Genomic DNA, 18,824 nt, shown 5'->3' on the forward strand with positions numbered 1-18,824 from the left:
GAAAAAGAGCAACCCCTCATTGTTTGGGGGAAAAGAAATGGCACCATGAATTACATAATTGACATGTGGGATTATTTACTGGTTGAACTGACAGTTTCTTTAAGCCCAAATGCTCTTCTCTGAGGGAAGGACATCAATGCATATGAAATAAGTTTGCCTTTAAATTACACTAAAAAAAAAGCATTCTGGCAATTTTTGCATTTTGTTTAATTATAACCATTTATAAACTGCTAACTTGTACAACCTCATCACTTGTATTTAGCCTCAAAATGCATTGTCAGTTGTGAGATCTTATAGACATATATGTAGCTTAAATAAAGCTTTAAAAATTGCAAAACATAAGGTTATAAATTGCTACGTTATAGTCCAGAACTGCTTTTAATCACTTCCTAAGAATTTTTAAATCTCTCTCACAGCACTTCTTTCACATTTTTCTGTCCTTACACCAAAAGTGAGGATCAGACTTATCTTGTCACAGCTGTAAATATGTGCAGCACAGTTGGCTGGCCTGTAAAAACTGATAATAAGTATATGATGGTATGTATCATTCCAGTCCTCATCTTTGTTTGTTGTTCTTGTTCTCAGAGTTTTATGTACAGGATGTAACCACGTTGTAGAGTTCAGTGGCTTCATGTCTGTGCCTCTCTGTCCTCCTCCAGCCTGTAACTGTGACCCTCAGGGGTCCGTCAGCTCCATGTGTGATGTCCGCGGAGGCCAGTGTCGCTGCAGGCCTAATGTGATTGGTCGACGCTGTGACCAGTGTGCACCGGGAACTTATGGCTTCGGACCCTCGGGCTGCATCGGTTAGAAACTGAACTCCAGTTTGATTTTTCTTGAGTCTTCAAATCTGTTTGAGGGGAGAGATGTAACAAAACAAACATTTATCATGCATAGTTTTTCAGGATTTGTTCCATCTTTCGTTCAAGCTTTCTTTGGAGAAGTCTGTTTAAAGTCTTCTTTGCTAAGATACAGACTGAAAGCTAAATAAATAGGATCCCAAGAGAAATGTAATCTTACTCAACACGGAGCTCCCACTCTGAAGGGAAATATTGGTGTTCTGTTGTTTTCTTAAATTTATGAATCAAAGTAAGCTGGAGTGCAGTTCCTTTTTAGCTATATGCTGTCCTCTACTGTCTCTTAGTACAATTACAAATCTAATCACCTTTATAATAATAAAACATTTCAAATAGGTTGTTCCTGTTCTGTCTTTGAGTCCCTCTTCTTTCACTTCTCATCATCCTCTCCTTATTTTATTACCTCCTCCCTTAACTTATCCTCTCTCTGTCCAGCCTGCAGCTGCAGCTTGGAAGGCTCCGTGACTCGTCTCTGTGACAAGTTCACCGGTCAGTGCCAGTGCCGCCCAGGAGCCTTCGGTCAGCGCTGCGATGGATGTCAGGCGGGTCACTGGGGCTTCCCCAGCTGCCGGCCGTGCCAGTGTAACGGACACTCTGACGAGTGTGACCAGAGGACCGGAGCCTGCATCGGCTGCAGGGGCAACACCGGAGGAGACAAGTGTGACAGGTGATGTTTCAGTGCGACTGTGATCAGCTGAAAGAGAAAATTTAATAACAATATGAAGATGAATGAAGGGCTTTGAAGGCTTTGACAAAGAACATTTATGTTTTATATCTTATATAATGACATACCGGCTGCACGGTGGTGCAGTGTGTAGTGCTGTTGCCTCACAGCGAGAAGGTTCCTGGTTCTAATCCCCGGTCGGGCCAGTGTCTTTCTGTGTGGAGTTTGCATGTTCTCCCTGTGCTTGTGTTGGTTCTCTTCGGGTACTCCAGCTTCCTCCCACAGTCCAAAAACATGCTCACCAGGTTAATTGGTCACTCTAAATCGCCCGTAGCTTTGAGTGTGGGTGTGAATGGTTGTCTGTCTCTCTGTGTTTGCCCTGTGATAGGTTGGTGACCTGTCCAGGGTGTACCCTGCCTTCCACCCAAAGTCAGCAGGGATTGGCTCCAGCCCCCTGTGACCCCGAACGGGATACGCAGTCAAGAGAATGGATGGATGGATAATGCTATCTCTTCTGACCAGTTCTGTTACTTGATGTTGTTTTTGTAGGTGTGCAAATGGTTACTTTGGTAATCCAGTTCTGGGCATTGCATCCGGTGGTCAGTGTCGTCCGTGCCCCTGTCCAGACGGGCCCAACAGTGGACGCCACTTTGCTGCATCTTGTTACCAGGACAACAGGAACAGACAAATTGTCTGCAACTGTAACCAAGGTTACACAGGTAAACACAAGACGACACTCGTACTCTTCATCTGCCTCTACACGTCTTCTCTCTTCCTCCTCTTCAGTCAGTCCTTGCTCTCTGCACCGTCTCTCGTCTCCATGAGATCATCAGTGTCCAGATGTGTGTGTGTGTGTGTGTGTCTCTGTAATTTAAATGACTTTCACTTTGAAATTCATTGTAATTACGATGTCATGTTGAACATATAGCATCGTCAAACTGCTCTTTGATGCACTTGTTGCCCGTGTTTTGGAATAAAATGTAGATATACACTACCAGTGAAAAGTTTGGAAACACCTTCTCATTCAAGGGTTTGTATTTATTTTAGTTATTTGAAACACTGTAGATTAATACTGAAGACATCAAAACTATGAAAGAACATATATTGAATTATTTAATGAACCAAAAAGTGTTAAACAAAGCAGAATCTGTTTTATATTTTAGATTCTGTAAAGTAGCCCCCTTTTTCCTTCATGACAGCTTTGCACACTCTTGGTATTCTCTCAGTCTGCTTCATGCAGTGGTCCCCTGGAATGGTTTCTAATTAACATGAGCCTTATCAAGAGTTCATTTGTAGAATGACTTGCCTTCTTAATGTGTTTGAGACCATCAGTTGTGTTGTTCAGAGGTAGGGTTAGTACACAATGGATAGCCCTATTTGACTACTGTTGTAATCCAGATTAAAGCTAAACCAGATTATTTCATAGTTTTGATGTCTTCAGTATTAATCTACAATGTTGAAAATAATTAAAATAAATAAAAACCATTGAATGAGAAGGTGTGTCCAAACTTGTGACTGGTAGTGTATATTGTAGGAGCACGTTAAGACAAAGAAAAGGAGTCAGTGAAATCTTTAGAAATCCTCCTCAGGGAAAGATGATTTCTTCCCCCTTTTATAAGACCAGCTGAGAACAATCCATTAACTCATTTTGGAGCTTTAAACCAGGTCCCTCAGGGTGACTGATTGAGTCTGCCTCCTCAGTGAGGTAAGAATGATGTTCTTCAGTGGGTTCTGTTCAATGGTAACTGTGTCGTTTCCTCCCTCCCCTGTACTACTGGCACAGGGATTGTTAAACGCTCCGGGGTGACCATTTTTAAGCGTGAGTAATAATGGTTGACACCCCTCCTGTCCCTCTTCCTCCTCCTCCTCCTCCTCCTCCTCTTTATTCCACCAACCCTTCACTTTTCCAGTCCTACCCATGCATGGCTTCAGCACCCCTCCATCAGCTGTGCTGTGCCGGAGTGCACTCCAGTCCATGTGTGAGACCTGGCTCAAAGAGTAATATCAACATACCTCACTTCAGGAACAAACAGCTGTGATAAGAACTGATATTTAAATTACATTGTAAGTGGTTTACTGATGAAATCATGATAAGATTTGAACCAGGTCTGAGTTAATGTTCCCAACACAAGGACCTGACCCAGAATCAGAGATAGAGAGATAGAGAGATAGAGATATACTTTATTTGTCACCTGTTGGGGGAAATTATTTTGTTACAGCAGCTTACAACACGGGATAGGGGAATACAACAATGTACTAACATAGTTAAAAAATATAAGTGGGATTGAGCCAAGAGTTTGGTTTCTCACGTTAAAAAACGCCCTTCAAAATAAAAGTGGAGAAAATGTGAGGATGGTTGAAATGACTACAGGTTTGAATTCTGAGTCTGGGTCAGCTTCTTTCTCTGGTGTTTGCAGTAGATCTCACTGTTCGCCTTGATCTGTGAATGACTTATGTTAAAGTCATTTCTCACATATGAACTTTACAACCAAGGGATGTCAACTTTTCTTCATCTGCTGTCCTCTTACAGCTCACAGAGGCCACTGAGTGTAGATAATGACTTTCCCTCTGGCTCACCTCTATTTCTACTTCCCTTTGTTCCATCTATCTTTTATTCTTGTCCTCTGTCCAACTTTCCTTTCTCATTTTTAATTTCTCTCTCATCTCATTTTTCAGCTCTTACTTTGTCAGAACTGTCCACCTCTGTAACACTTCATATCTTTTCATGACTTTCTATCTCTAGTTTCCTGCTTTGCTCAAATATGCCAGGTATTTCTTATTTGAGTCCGACCCAAAGTGAGAGCAAATGAGATGTAACAGTACGGGGAAACATGTAGTACTCTGCCTGGCTGCTGTTGTTGCTGTGTTGTTTAGTGTAGAGCAGTAGGTATTGGTAGATGCTGTTTCAGCCAAATATAATGTGCAGCTGTGTGAGAAACTATGCTGCCAACCAGGATCTGTCCGCAGCTGCTGGCTCGTGTTCTACTATGATGTAATTAATACCTTCAGTAATGTGTTGCTTAATCTTCTGAATCAAAGGTGTGATAAAAAGACCCTGAACTAATGAAGCTGGTTAACCACTGAGTGATGACGAGTAACCAAACTGATACTTCTTTAAGACTGTTATAACGTGATGATGTTCATGCTTTGCAGCGATGACCTTAGACAAATGTTGAACTAACATGTTTCAAGTACAAAAATAGTGTAGCAGCTGATAACGTCTAACTCCTCATACAGGGATGTTCCCAAAGCGGCGTATTTCCTAGTTGTTGAAATGGAAGTTTATATTCTGATGAACCGAAAAGTGTGCAGCCAAGTAAACACTCAAAGCACAGTTGATTTAACAAAGCAAAACATGGTATCAAGGAGTCTGCAGGTAAACATTGTCAAATCCGTTTTCTGAGTGTGCCTATGGTTAGCAGAGCTAGCACCTACGGAGGCTGGGAAGTGCAATGCAGATTTACAAATGATGAAACACTTTTACAAAGTTGGAGACAAATTTACATTTTGGAAAACATTTTCAGATTTTTATTAAACAAGATCACATTAGCAAAACACTTTTAGCAAGAACAGAACACATTTACAATTAAAAAAACATATTTACAAAATCAGAAACACTTTTAAAGAAACAGAACATTTTACCAGAAACTAATTTACAAACCGCAGACTCTGACGGAAAAGGAATGTACCAAATACAGGAAGTGATCATGTGAGAGGTTTGTTTTGGCGGGGAAAACCAGATTGTCCTGTCAATCACAGGTCATCCTGATGAGTCCTTTCAAAATAAAAGCCAAACGAAATTTGAAGAAATAGCGATAATTCTGGATATTTTAAATCAGAGATTATTAAAAAAGAATCTCAGTTTCCACTGACTCATTACAGTTCAGACTAAAAGTGAATAATCTCATTATGTAATCCAGCCAATCACAGCTTGATCTGATGTGTAAATTTAAAATATCAGCCATTTTAAATTTGAAAAAAAATGATTGCGATTTTTTATTTTTTTTTGCTTTTATTTTGAAAGGAAACATCAGACTGACCTGTGATTGGTACGACAGTCCTTTTGTCTCCGCCACAACAAATGCTTACTCAATCACTTCCCGATCACTTCCTGTATTTGGTACATTCCTTTTCCTCCAGTTTGTAAATTTGTTTCAGGACTGGTAAAAATGCTCCATCTCAAAAGTGTTATTTTGTAAGTTTGTTTTCTTAAATGTAAATTTGCTTTGGCCTTGGTAAAAGTGTTTTATGTCATTCTGTTTTAGAAAATGTAAAAATCTTTTCCAAAATGTAAATTTGCCTCCAACTTTATACAAGTGTTTCATCATTGCATTACACTTCCCAGCCACCGTAAGCACCACAAGCCTTCCTCTTTGCAAGTTAACACCCACATGCCTGTCACAGCTATCAGTGCCCTGGTTGTGTAGGTATACTGCAGTTCAACCTGACACAGTCTACATACAACTTCACCTCTATTTTCTAGATAGAAATACTGACAAACAATGCTGTGCGGTGAGATGACGTCTATCATCTGTGCTTCATTAAATCCAGGTAGTAGCTCAAGAGAGAACTGAAGCTCCTGCCCCAGGTAGTAGAGGGTGGCTGTGCTTCAGCTTAGACACAACAAATTACATTTCGGCATTTCGGACCTACAAGAATAAAACATATTGCTAATTAGTTCAACCATCTGCTGATTCTGGTGTCGATTAGTGAAGGTGCTGAGGTTTAGTCAACTAAACTGAGAGACCAGTGACCATTTACAGGTGTTGTTGAAAATAATTTCAGTTAAATCAAACTGCTTGAATGTTACAACAGCTAGAATATTGTTAGATTTGAATGCAAATATATATAAAGTCCAACAGATGAACCCATTAAGAGTAACAGACATGCCATAAACCATTACTGAACATGTGAAGGGATGGAGTTTAATCAAAGTATCCAAACATGGACATGACAGTACTTGTCTAGTACTTGGGAAAAAGGTCTCTGAGGAGGGTCCTCATCACTGAAAACAATAGTACCTGATAATTCTGTAAACTCACATATTTTCAGCCTCTTGCTGTTTCACACATTAAATAAAAAGGACTTCACACTTTTAAAAACAGCTTGTAGAATCCAGTGGAGCACCTCACGCCTTTTTTTACTGCAGTTAATCAGCTTAAATTATACTAGCGAGCATCATTTCTCCTTCTTTCACTTCTTTCTTTTTATGTAACTTTTGTTCCCTTCTCCTTTTCTTTCTTATTAAGGCGCCCGCTGTGAGGAATGTGCCCCAGGTTATTATGGCAACCCTTCTCAGCCCGGAGGTCGCTGCCAGCCGTGCCAGTGCAACAACAACATTGACATGTCGGACATGGAGGCTTGCGACAGGCAGACTGGAGCGTGCAGGAAATGCCTTTACAACACAGAGGGCCCGAACTGTGGCATCTGCAAGAGCGGATACTTTGGAGATGCATCCCGACGCAACTGCAGGAGTGAGTGACACCAACACTGACAGACACGTCCAACGAAACATCATCAGGGTGTTGTTTCACAAAGCTTGGCCCCGATGATGGAACGCGTCTTCATCTTTTTGTCCTTCAGAGTGCACGTGTAACTTCCTGGGTACTGATGGCAGCCAGTGTATGCAGCGCGAGGACTGTGTGTGTCAGCGGACAACAGGGCAGTGCCAGTGTCTCCCAAACGTCATTGGGCTGACGTGTGACCACTGCGCCCCTAACCACTGGAACTTAGCAAGCGGGAGGGGCTGTGAATCCTGCGGCTGTGAACCCAACAACTCGGTCACCTCCTCCTGCAATGAGGTCAGGAACAATGGAACCCAAACACACTCAAACATGCTCATCTCACTGTTCTGAAAACCTGTTCACATTAAATCACATTATTTGAATTCAGAAACGTTTCAAGTGTCTAATATCCTCCTCTGTTGTGCAGTTTACTGGGATGTGTCAGTGCAGGGACGGATTTGGAGGGAGGACCTGTACAGACTGTCAGGAGAACTACTGGGGAGATCCCAGGACACAGTGCAGAGGTAAGAAACATGTGGAAAGTGTTTTTTCTTATGCATCTGATTGCTTCTAATAAGAAGGACCACCAAAATAACATGTTGATTTCCAGCAGCAACGTGAAATGAAGCCAATATGGAAGTGCTCAGGCATCCACATACACACCCATTCAAAGAAGCCTGCCTTTACAGAAAAAATACATGTTTACAGCCTGGTTCAAAAATGGATTTTGGTCTGAGGAGCTCTATTCTCTATCGACACACACTGTACGGGGTGAATTGTTTTATAACTCATTAGTTTTGAAAATATTAAGTGTAGGTGACAGAACTGCATTGCTGGGGTGCCGTTGGCCTAGCGGTCTAAGTGCACACCACATATATGTGTATAGCCCTCGTCGCAGAGGTCGCAGGTTTGATTCCAGCCTTGACCATTTACTGCATGTCCTGCCTCACTCTCTACTCCCCACATTTTGTATCTCTCTCCAGCTGTTTTATCAAATAAAGACAAAAATGCCCAAAAATATATCTTTAAAAATATAAAAAAAACTGCATTAATAGCTGGAAGTTCTGGCTTACTCATGTCTCCCTGTTGCATCCAGAGCAATCATCCACCGTTGTATGATGTAAAAACAAAAACAACTTTATTTAGATGTTTCTTTAGTATCACAAAACCAAAGACGTGACCGATGGCACAGCTGTGTTATGGTGCTGATGTAGACTCACAATATTAACAGGGCTATAGTATTTCTTATTAGAGTTAGAACTGAAGAGGAGAACAGCTAACCAGCCTTGTATTCTATGCACAACACTCTTTGTATGAGAAAGATTTGAATAAATGTAGTAACTTTACGCTATGTCCTGTTCATCTATATTCATGCAACACTTCATCCCTCTTCCTCTTCCTCTTCCTCTCTCTCTCTCTCCAGCTTGTGACTGTGACTGGCGTGGCATTGAGACCTCTCAGTGCAACAGGGTGACTGGCCACTGTGTTTGCCAGCAGGGGGTGTCAGGTGTCCGCTGTGATCAGTGTGCCAGAGGCTTCTCTGGCCAGTTCCCAAACTGTCAGCCCTGTCACCAGTGCTTTGGGGACTGGGATCGCATCGTGCAGGTGCGGTTTGATACAAAAGAAGGAGTCTTATTCTGACTCTGAAGGAGCCAGATGGAGAAAAAAAAATGGAATAATTCATCGATCAGGTATCAACAATTATCTTTCTCTGTGTCATTTGGCCAACAGGACCTGGCAGTGCGTACAAAGACTCTAGCAGAGCGTGCCCATGAGATCCAGACCACAGGGCTTACTGGGCCCTATGAGAAGGCCTTCAGAGACCTGGAGGAGAAGCTGGCACAGGCTCAGGGGATTGTCAACGCACGCAATGCCACAGCTGCAGCAGTCGCTACGTTGATGGAGCTTATTGAAGATTTAAGGTACAGCTGGCTCAAATCATTTATTCTGTTATATAAACAGCATTAAAAGAGATTACTTATGAAAAATGGGTACTAGCTTTGGTGTCAGTGCAGATCGTTCAACACTAGTGCAGCTTCAGGGTTTGTTATACATCACTGGACTCATCAGGATAAAGTTTATATCCACCAACAACTGCTTCTTTTCTTTTGTCCTGCAGAGCTCAGATCAGTGAGACCACCGACACCCTAAACAGAGTGGAGGGAGACCTCACCATCGTCCAGGATAGCAACTCTGAGGCGAGCAAAGAGCTGAGTGCTCTGGAGAGAGAAGCCAAAGAACTAAACCTCACCTCAGGGCAGCTTCACCGCCAACTGGATATCCTGAAAAACTCCAACTTCCTAGGTGAGAAGAAGATGTGGGATAGAGCCACATACTTTAACCTCTTATACCCTAAACTTAAACCTTCCCTGGTCTGTTCTTATGTTATAAGACCATTCTCTTTTTCCCACTCAATTGGCACACCCAAACATTCTTATTCCTCTGCCCTCTATCGAGTCAAGAATCTGTCCTCACAATCGTGAATTTGGAAAGTGAAAATTTACCTTTGTCCCCCACTCTCTCTCTATAGGTGCATATGACAGCATCCGTAGCTCCCACAACAAGTCACGTGATGCAGAGCGGCGTGCCAATGAATCAACAATCACCAGACCCAGCACAGTGAGCCAATCTGCAGACACTCGTCGCCGCACAGAGCGCCTCATCAGTGCCAAGAAGGACGACTTCAACCGGAAAAACGCTGCAAACAAGCGAGCTCTGGGAGATCTCAACACCCGAGCTCAGGGCCTGGACATGAGGAAGATCAACGAGAAGGTCTGAACACAGTTTGATTAAGTAAAACATGTAAATATGATGTTTAAATAGAGCTTCTGAGATACAACACATAACTTTAAAATCAAGTTAGGATGACAGTAACTGCTACTGGACTTAGCTAGGTGTTAGCTTGAGTTGCATTTTACATGTACGCACATATGAATACACATACACAAGTATAGACACACATAAGTGCACATAAATACATCTGCAAATACACACACACACACACACACACACACACATGCATACATACATACACACTTAACTTGCCTAACTTAACTTGCAGTTCTAATAGTTAGTTCCAATAGTTATAATACTTATAATGAAAAAAAGAAAATGATTATAATAATAAAAGATATGCATAAATGAATACATCAATACAATCTCCCATAGTACATTATTGAGCACAGTGGAGCTGACCTCCATGAATACCATGAAAAGTTGCTTCAGTTTTATTTCAGAGCAGAGGAGAGAGGTTTCTTATTCCAGACAGGCAGCTGATGATTTGCTGCATGCTCACCTGTCCCCACAGGTTTGCGGTGCCCCTGGTGATGCTACCTGTGAGGATAGTCCATGCGGAGGTGCGGGTTGCCGTGATGACGAAGGGAACCGACACTGTGGAGGGCTGAACTGTAACGGTGCTGTCGCGATGGCTGACAATGCCCTGGAGAGAGCCAAACACGCAGAGACCGAGCTGAACAAAGCCATGGAGGACGTGGAAGGACTCTTTACCAAGGTGAGGAGAAACAAGACGACTACAGATACTGCTCTGTTTCTTTCTAATACACAGCATCAGATCTGTACGGCTCCACCAGGTGTTTCTTTGTGTTTCACATCAGAGCTGCCTCTCTGTGCCTATAAATACAGGTACATAAACATTGTTGAGCCCAGACATTTTTAACTTAATCTTATTTCTATGTGCTTTACTTTCTCTTCTGTAGACCAGATTAAGTGGAATCCTTTGCAATTCCCTTTGCAAGGGTGGAACGTGGGAAATGTAACTGTTTACAGATTTACAGATTTTCACCACACAGATTTACATCTGTAGGTGTTTCTTTTCAATTTGTGCCAGTATTCCCACTTCATAACTAAACCTCCAAGCATGGAGGGGGGTTTAGACAAAGACATGCAGCCTGTGTGATTTGAATTGGCCATGCAGCCACAATCTGGGAGATGTGTGCACTTGGACAGATCAAACTAAGAGTGGGCACAGTGAAAATCTTATGAGGAGAAAATTGTCACTTAAAGATTTTTAGGAATTTATAAGAGAGAAGGTGACTGTAGTTATTGTAAATACATTTTCTAGATAAGTATCTGTCAGTCTTCTGTGTCCTCTACAAACATGCCTGTGCTTTATTCAGGTGGCAGATGCCAAGACCAAGGCCGAGGAGGCCAAGAGTAAAGCCCAAGCTGCTCTGGACAAAGCCACGGCTACCAAGAACAAAGTGGAGCGCTCCAACAATGACCTGAGAGATCTCATCAAACAGATCAGAGACTTCCTCACTCGTGAGTCTGATAGTGTTGTTATTTTACAAGATATTTTGTAACTTCCAAAAAGTGCATGCCTTCCCTGTGTCAGCCCTGACACTTCTGATGTCTTATCTCAGAGGAGGGTGCAGACCCTGACAGCATCGAGGCAGTGGCAAACCGTGTGCTGGAGCTCTCCATTCCAGCGTCGCCGTTACAGATCCGACATCTTGCAGATGAAATCAAGGAGCGAGTCCGCAGCCTTTCCAATGTGGATGCCATCCTGGAGAGGACGCATGATGACGTGCGCAAAGCAGAGCAACTGCTGCTGGATGCCAAGAGGGCAAGGTCAGAGCAGAGCCAGACTTCAAATGTGTTAGTAGAGAGAAAATGTTCTAACAAAATGAAGTGTAACCCACTCATGGTCTGTGACACTGTGTTGGTGTTTAGGCATAGCGCTGAGGGGGTAAAGACCACAGCAGAGACGGTGAAACAGGCCCTGGTGGACGCGAAAACTGCACAGACATCAGCAGAAAAGACCATCGCTAGAGCCAAAGCTGACATCGGGGACACTGAGGCCAGACTGGCACAGGTAACTTATTAAATAATGAAGAACGCTGCAGGTCAGGGAAGTCTTTTTGACTTCACAGTACAAATAAACACGTCTGTTGACAATGATAATCAATGATTGGCTAGACGCTCAGATTTATAGCTTGTATTTTAAAGTTGGATAAAGAGAAGTTCTGATTATTGAGGAAGCAGCAGTTTAATGTGAATTTTCTTTATGCGTCATGTCTAAGTTTATGTGAACAAGCCTAGTTAGAATGTCACCGTCATAGCTGTTCATAATAATGACAACATTCATTTAATTCAGTTATATCCCTGATGATGCAGACACCTGTATTTTTCCAAATTTATGAACAGCATTATTGCAAACTGCAAGGAAAATTATTTAAATATAAATGATAATAAATATAAATAAATATAGATAAATATAAAGAATATAAATAAATATAAATGAAATAAAAAAAATATATGTAAATAAAATAAAAATAAATAAATATGAAAAAACAATATAAATAAATATAAATGAAATACAAATAAATACATATAATAAAATATGAAGAAAAATAAATGAAATAAAAATAAATAAATATTAATAAATAATAAATCTAATAAAAATAAATACATCTAAATTAAATGAAAATAAATACATCTAAATAATATATAAATAAAAATAAATGAAATAAATAATCACAACCACAGGAAAAAAAACTTTTTAGAAATGATTTCAGTCTTTTCTTGTCAGTACTATAAATCAAATTCTAGATAAGTCTATATTTTCAAACCTATCTGCCATATTTGATATATCTCATGGCATGTTTGATAAACAGGGTCACCATTATGAAAGGTTGATGAAAACCATTAAAGAACCATGTCATAAAAATCCCCAAAATACTTTTTTGCAAAGAGCCAAATATTTCAAATATATTTTACTCAACAATATAGCATCAAAATAAACTTTGTGTAATGATAGGTTAGTGGAAGAAAATCAGTGTTTCTTTAAAAAATGTTATAAAGGAAAATTGTGTTCATAACGTCATGAACCCAAATATGAAAAATCTCCCTGGCACAAAATTAAAAATGTTGCTTTATCAAACTCAAGAAGAAAAAGTGTTTTTAGGAATGATCTGGATTCATTTGGCTCTGGAATTATCTCCTCAGATTGAGTCAGAGACATCCAACAGTGAGAAGAACCTGAATGATGCCATGGACCGCCTGGGCACCCTGGGACAGGAGATCAACGCCCTGAAGACCAAACGTGCCAACAACAGCATGGCAGCAGCCCGAGCCGAAGAGACAGCCACCATGGCTCGAGACAAGGCAAATGAAGCCAAGCAGGTGAGTGTGTGTGTGTGTGTGTGTGTGTCTGTGGGTGGGTGAGTGTGGAGATTTCCACACTGTGCATCATTAAAAGTGCACACAGTTGTTACAGACAAACCTGTCTTCTGTCTTGATGCTCAGATTCTGGACGGCCAGCTGACAGATAAGTACCATGAGGTGCAGCAGCGGGTCGACACAAAGGCCAAGGCTGTGAAGGACGCCAAGAAAAGAGCAGAGAGCCTCAGAGATGAAGCCAAGGAGCTGCTGAAAGACGCCCAGAACAAGCTCCAGAGACTAGCAGGTGCTTATTGGTGTCTCTGTGTGCGCCTGTGTTGGTGTGTTTGTAAATGAAGAAGTAGATTGAGTTCTTCAATTCAAATCTGTTCAACCAAAGAAAATGATGGGATTATAAGACGAAAAACATTCTTTTCTGCAAGTTTTGATGTCAAAAGAACCGGTTTTCTCATTCACTCTGGCATTAGCTGTTTAACTTAAAGTGAACAAGTGTTAAAGAAAACCAGCTCCAGCTATAATTGAGTGTTAAACTTCAGAGTGAGTCATCAAAACTGTATTTGTATGGCATGCCAAGCAGGGAAGTCCTTCTACAGAACTTTATTGGTGACTGAGCTGATAAAAATAAAGTGTATATAGTTGTGTAAGGATAAGAGATAAATAAAAAAACAAAAGTAAAGATTTAATAAAAAAAATAAAAAAGATTGGGGATAAAAACGTATTAATTCAATAAAAATGTTAGCGGTCTGGTCTTGATCTTTAATACACTGCAATAATTAGAAACCTGGGGGGAATGATCATGAAGTATTTGACAGGATTAAAATAATATTATTTATTAATTTTGTCAGAGATCTGTTACTTGAATTTTTACACATTATATACTGAAGATCACTGTAAACAATTAAAGCAAGTGATGCTTTTTGTATAATAAAACAAAACAAGAGAACTAATGAAAAACATATATATATATATATATTAAAATATAAGATAAATAAATAAATAAGGAAATAAATAATAGTGAACAATACAATAAATGGGTTAATATTTAAAAAAAACAAAAATAAAAAAAAAAATATAAGATAAATAAATAAATAAGGAAATAAATAATAGTGAACAATACAATAAATGGGTTAATATTTAAAAAAATAAGTAAGTGCAAAAGGTTACAAAAAAGAAATAGCAATAATACAAATAAATAATAAACAATGATAATAATACTACCAAAAACAAACTTAGAAATAAAAAGAATAAACACCACATGCAATAATCTACAGAACAACAGAACATGTTCTTCTCTGAATATAGGTATCATACTACAGAAGGGATTAAAAAGCCTCTAAAGGTTCAAGATAAAGAAATAATAGTCAATGGGGAAAGAAGAAATGAAGAAAAAACTAAAAGTCTGCAACCAGCTTTATTGAGGTGTATCTTTGAACTGCAGGGTTTTTATAAGTTCATAGTAAGGCCACCATATTTTTAAAAAATTGCTTTGTCAAGTATTAGAAAAATATTTTTGCACAATGTAAAACTTCATAATAATAATACCAATAATACTAATACTACTACTACTACTACTACTACTACTACTACTACTAATACTAATAATAATAATAATAATAATAATATGTATTCATATGTTCCTAATTAAAGAATTGGTTGCTTTGTGTTTATATATTATTTTAAGTAGGTTTGGGTGCATAAACCATTCATGAACAACTTTCTCTTGAGATTATTGACATCGCAGCTACTCAGCGCTCACCTGTATATGTGGACAAATGGAGTCTTGTGTCCATGATAATCATTTTATTTCACTTCTTGAAACAGAGAGAGAGGAGGCCAGTTAAACATGATTGTAGACTGATCACTGTTTCCTTTAAAATTAACTCTCATGGTTAAATAAAATGATTCAATAATGTCACACAGGATCACTGAATGGCCTTAATTCTTGCTCTGCATCCATCCCTAAAATATCTGTTTCCCACAGAGCTGGAGAAAAACTACGAGGAGAACCAGAAGAGACTGGAGGGCAAGGCTCGTCAGCTGGACGGCTTGGAGGACAAGATGAAAGGCATCCTACACGATATCAACAAACAGATCCAGATCTACAACACATGCCAGTAATTCATGGCTACATGTAAAAAAAAAAAAAAAAGAGATCTGGATGTTCTGCCATGCTCTCTGGATTCACTAACTGTACCACAGACTTTCAGAAAACAATCAAAGAACCTCTGCACTCTACAGTGAACATGCGTATGTCTGCAAACTGTCTGTTATGTAAGTACGTGATGCAGTTGCAATCAAATGAAGATATTTAAACCTATGATGCAACATTTGAGGTTGTCACATATTTTCATATTTTACTTACTTTTAATTTGAGTGCATCATTTTTGGTATGAATGTGCAGAAGAGTCTGGAAATGTAATAAATAGTATTCTATAAAATTCACATATTTGATTGATGTTATGCATTGTAAACTGTCTGTTGTCTAACTGTGCCTTTTTGTTATCAGAAGATTCAGAATCAACAGGTCAATACCATTTTATCACCGTTTTCTATCATACCATGTTGAAGTTCATTCTGAGCTGTGCTCAAGACGACCTCATTTATTCTACATCAGACCGTGTAAAGAGGATCAGGTGTCATAATAAAAGTCAGATGAAACTCTCGAGGACGTACATTTGAGGAATTTTCAGACAAAGTTTTACCAACTGTGTTGGCAGGAATCATATTTTTTATAACACATCTGCTTTTATTCAAATAACATGGAATTTGGCCATTTTATATGTGGAAATAAGTTGACTACTTTCCTCTGCCAATATACACTACCAGTCAAAAGTTTGGAAACACCTTCTCATTCAAGGGTTTGTATTTATGTAATTATTGTAAACACTGTAGATTAATACTGAAGACATCAAAACTATGAAGGAACATATATGGAATTATTGAATGAACCAACAAGTGTTAAACAAAGCAGAATATGTTTTATATTTTAGATTCTGTAAAGTAGCCCCATTTTTCCTTCATGACAGCTTTGCACACTCTTGGTATTCTCTCAGTCTGCTTCATGAAGTGGTCTCCTGGAATGGTTTCTAATTAACATGAGCCTTGTCAAGAGTTCATTTGTAGAATGACTTGCCTTCTTAATGTGTTTGAGACCATCAGTTGTGTTGTTCAGAGGTAGGGTTAGTACACAATGGATAGCCCTATTTGACTACTGTTGTAATCCATATTATGGCAAAACCAGATTATTTCATAGTTTTGATGTCTTCAGTATTAATCTACAATGTTGAAAAGAATTAAAATAAATAAAAACCATTGAAGGAGAAGGTGTGAACAAACTTTTGACTGGTAGTGTAAATACCTGGCCCAAAATCACTTCTGCCTGGAGTAGGAGGATGGCTGTGGACTGGTGCTACGCAGTTGATGAGGTAGATGGTGGAGTAAGTTTAGTGTCAGTGATAGCAGTTCAGCTCTGAAGATAAAATTATCTTCAAAACAAACAACTATTGTAGCTTCATATATTTTTAACATGAGAGTTAAACGAGGATTATTTTGTTACTACAGCTTATAGTCTGTTAGCAAAGTTTAGCATAAAAGCAACAAGCTTGGCTCAAAAGCTTAGAATTTCTCCCTTTGCCTGTAAAATTGATTAATCAATAAGCTATGTGTGTGACTTTGTGAACTCTCTGTGTCTGTGTGAAATCAACAGGCAGTGTGAGTAATTGGTTATTTTTGCACTTTGTCTTTAGAGTGGATTAGACCAACAGACATAACTTGTTGATATGTAAACTTGAGCTAAACTGGTGGATTGGCTGTTTTATATTTAATTAGGACCAGGCTAGCAGTCCCCCCCCTGTTTTCTAGTCTTTGTGCTAAGCTAGGCTAACTGTCTCCTCTAATGGACAAATAAGCGCGGTTTTAACCTCATGTAACTTTTTAACTACTGTAATGTTGAAGTATCCTTTTGTGTGTCATTGTTTGATTCATGCTTTACCTGTGATGCACTGTGTGAATGTTTGTTTATCAAATGTACTGTGATGGAATATTTAAGACCTGCAGTGTTTGATGCCTCACTGAAGTGACGTAGTATTCTCAAATACAGGCTTTAGATGTGCCTTAGTTTCTTGGAAATATACTTATTAACTATTTGTGTTGTATAAGAAACAAACAGAGAAACTAACTGTAAGCATATTTCACTCTGATCACCTCTCTTTCATCTGATATTATTTTGATAAGGAATCGCCAAATTAAAAATACCAAAAGAAGCTGTAAACATGAATAAAGGTTGTAATTCTTAACATCTCTTTTAGGAATTTGTTTCTTTCAGCATATTAACTGTCAGATAGAAATCTGTTAATCATATGAAAAGCCTCCATGCTTAATACCGTCCCACTTTCCAACCTTCCTGTCTTGTAGCCTGAATGGGAATGCAATCTTGCAAGACTGTGCAAGGGTGTAAGATTTCCCAATGCTATTTTTATTGAGCCCTGCACAGGCCATTGATGAGTCCTCTGTCAGTCTTTACAGCTTTATGTGATCACTTGGAAAGGCAGAACCAAAGATTACTGTCAGGTCCAGAGAAGAGAGCAGAGACAACCTGAGACACAGTTGGCAAAGAGGAAAAACCAATGAAAGAGAGGGCAAGAAGAGTCAGACATTTTACTTGTTACTTGGCCTTATACTTTTTGAACATATTGTCCTGCAAAATTGATATTTTCTTCATGATGGAAGCTCACAGTGTTTTACCTTTAAATTATATTACAGCATATTTCATTTAAGGAATCTTTTGCCTTTAGTTGTCAAGGTAAGGATTATGAACCTCTACATACTTGAACAAATCAACCTTATATGGAAGCTTTCATGCCAAGTTGAGGAAATTGTGTGCCATACAAGCATAACTTAGGAAATATAACTTTAACCGAGGCCCCACTCTTAACATACCCTTACTGCATGCATTAAAAATCAGTATAAGGATATGGTTTATTTCCAAGTCCACATATCAGGTCTATGTTGTGGTGCTCTAATGCAAAAACAATGAGTACAGGTAAAGTAAAAAGCTATTAAACAACAGTACTATCACTGTCAAGACACCTTAACTAAAATATGATCAATTATTAAAAACAATACCAAACTACTGTATAAACAGAACATTTAAAAATGTTTTACAAAGGTTGCACTGTTGTGGTGTATATTTGTGCAGGAAGGTGCAAGATGACGATGAGTGCAGCAAAAGTATAACTAAAGTAATGTAATAAATGTGACATGTAAACTGTGATGTTAAGTTTCTTTGGGTTGTATGGGAGTCCCTGTCAGGTGGGATGTTACGCTGGGGCTGGGGCATCATTCATGAGGTTTGTAGTAGTGTGGAAGAGACTGTTTTTTGTTTGAGCCGAACGCCCCTGGAGGTGTACAGATCCTGTTGAAATGATTTAATCTGGCTTCATTTAGCTGGTCTGCAGAAAATGACCCTACCTATATGAGCATGTGTCTGTATTTCCTTTGCTGTTATGAATTAACCTACTGCTACTGATGCTTTTGATAATTCAGTGTTCATGAACCCTAAACTTAGGAGTCATCTGGCAAAAATAAAGGCAGAAAACTCATTACATTTTCTATTTTCAAGGTTTTATTTCCAATGTATTTTATTTTGTTTCATTTCAAATG

General features: G+C 39.2%; 2 protein-coding genes across 2 annotated transcripts in view; both read left to right on the forward strand.

Moving 5' to 3' along the window:
• lamb2 (laminin, beta 2 (laminin S)) overlaps positions 1–17,458 on the forward strand; it is a 67,926-nt gene extending 50,468 nt beyond the window's left edge. Inside the window, exons 19-35 of the mRNA XM_034696052.1 lie at positions 660–803; positions 1,290–1,521; positions 2,068–2,237; positions 6,768–6,992; positions 7,102–7,319; positions 7,450–7,546; positions 8,446–8,627; positions 8,754–8,944; positions 9,142–9,326; positions 9,553–9,794; positions 10,330–10,533; positions 11,159–11,303; positions 11,405–11,612; positions 11,715–11,856; positions 12,990–13,166; positions 13,290–13,449; positions 15,145–17,458. Of these exons, the coding sequence (XP_034551943.1) occupies positions 660–803; positions 1,290–1,521; positions 2,068–2,237; positions 6,768–6,992; positions 7,102–7,319; positions 7,450–7,546; positions 8,446–8,627; positions 8,754–8,944; positions 9,142–9,326; positions 9,553–9,794; positions 10,330–10,533; positions 11,159–11,303; positions 11,405–11,612; positions 11,715–11,856; positions 12,990–13,166; positions 13,290–13,449; positions 15,145–15,281 (3,059 nt within the window). The 3' untranslated portion in view covers positions 15,282–17,458. The remainder of the gene's footprint in view (positions 1–659; positions 804–1,289; positions 1,522–2,067; positions 2,238–6,767; positions 6,993–7,101; positions 7,320–7,449; positions 7,547–8,445; positions 8,628–8,753; positions 8,945–9,141; positions 9,327–9,552; positions 9,795–10,329; positions 10,534–11,158; positions 11,304–11,404; positions 11,613–11,714; positions 11,857–12,989; positions 13,167–13,289; positions 13,450–15,144) is intronic.
• LOC117822114 (rho GTPase-activating protein 12-like) overlaps positions 16,556–18,824 on the forward strand; it is a 15,680-nt gene continuing 13,411 nt past the window's right edge. The window contains 2 exon segments of the mRNA XM_034696757.1: positions 16,556–16,600; positions 16,870–16,874. Of these exon segments, the coding sequence (XP_034552648.1) occupies positions 16,556–16,600; positions 16,870–16,874 (50 nt within the window).

The sequence above is a fragment of the Notolabrus celidotus genome, chromosome 11 (genome assembly GCF_009762535.1).
Source record: "Notolabrus celidotus isolate fNotCel1 chromosome 11, fNotCel1.pri, whole genome shotgun sequence".
NCBI classification, from domain to species: domain Eukaryota; kingdom Metazoa; phylum Chordata; class Actinopteri; order Labriformes; family Labridae; genus Notolabrus; species Notolabrus celidotus.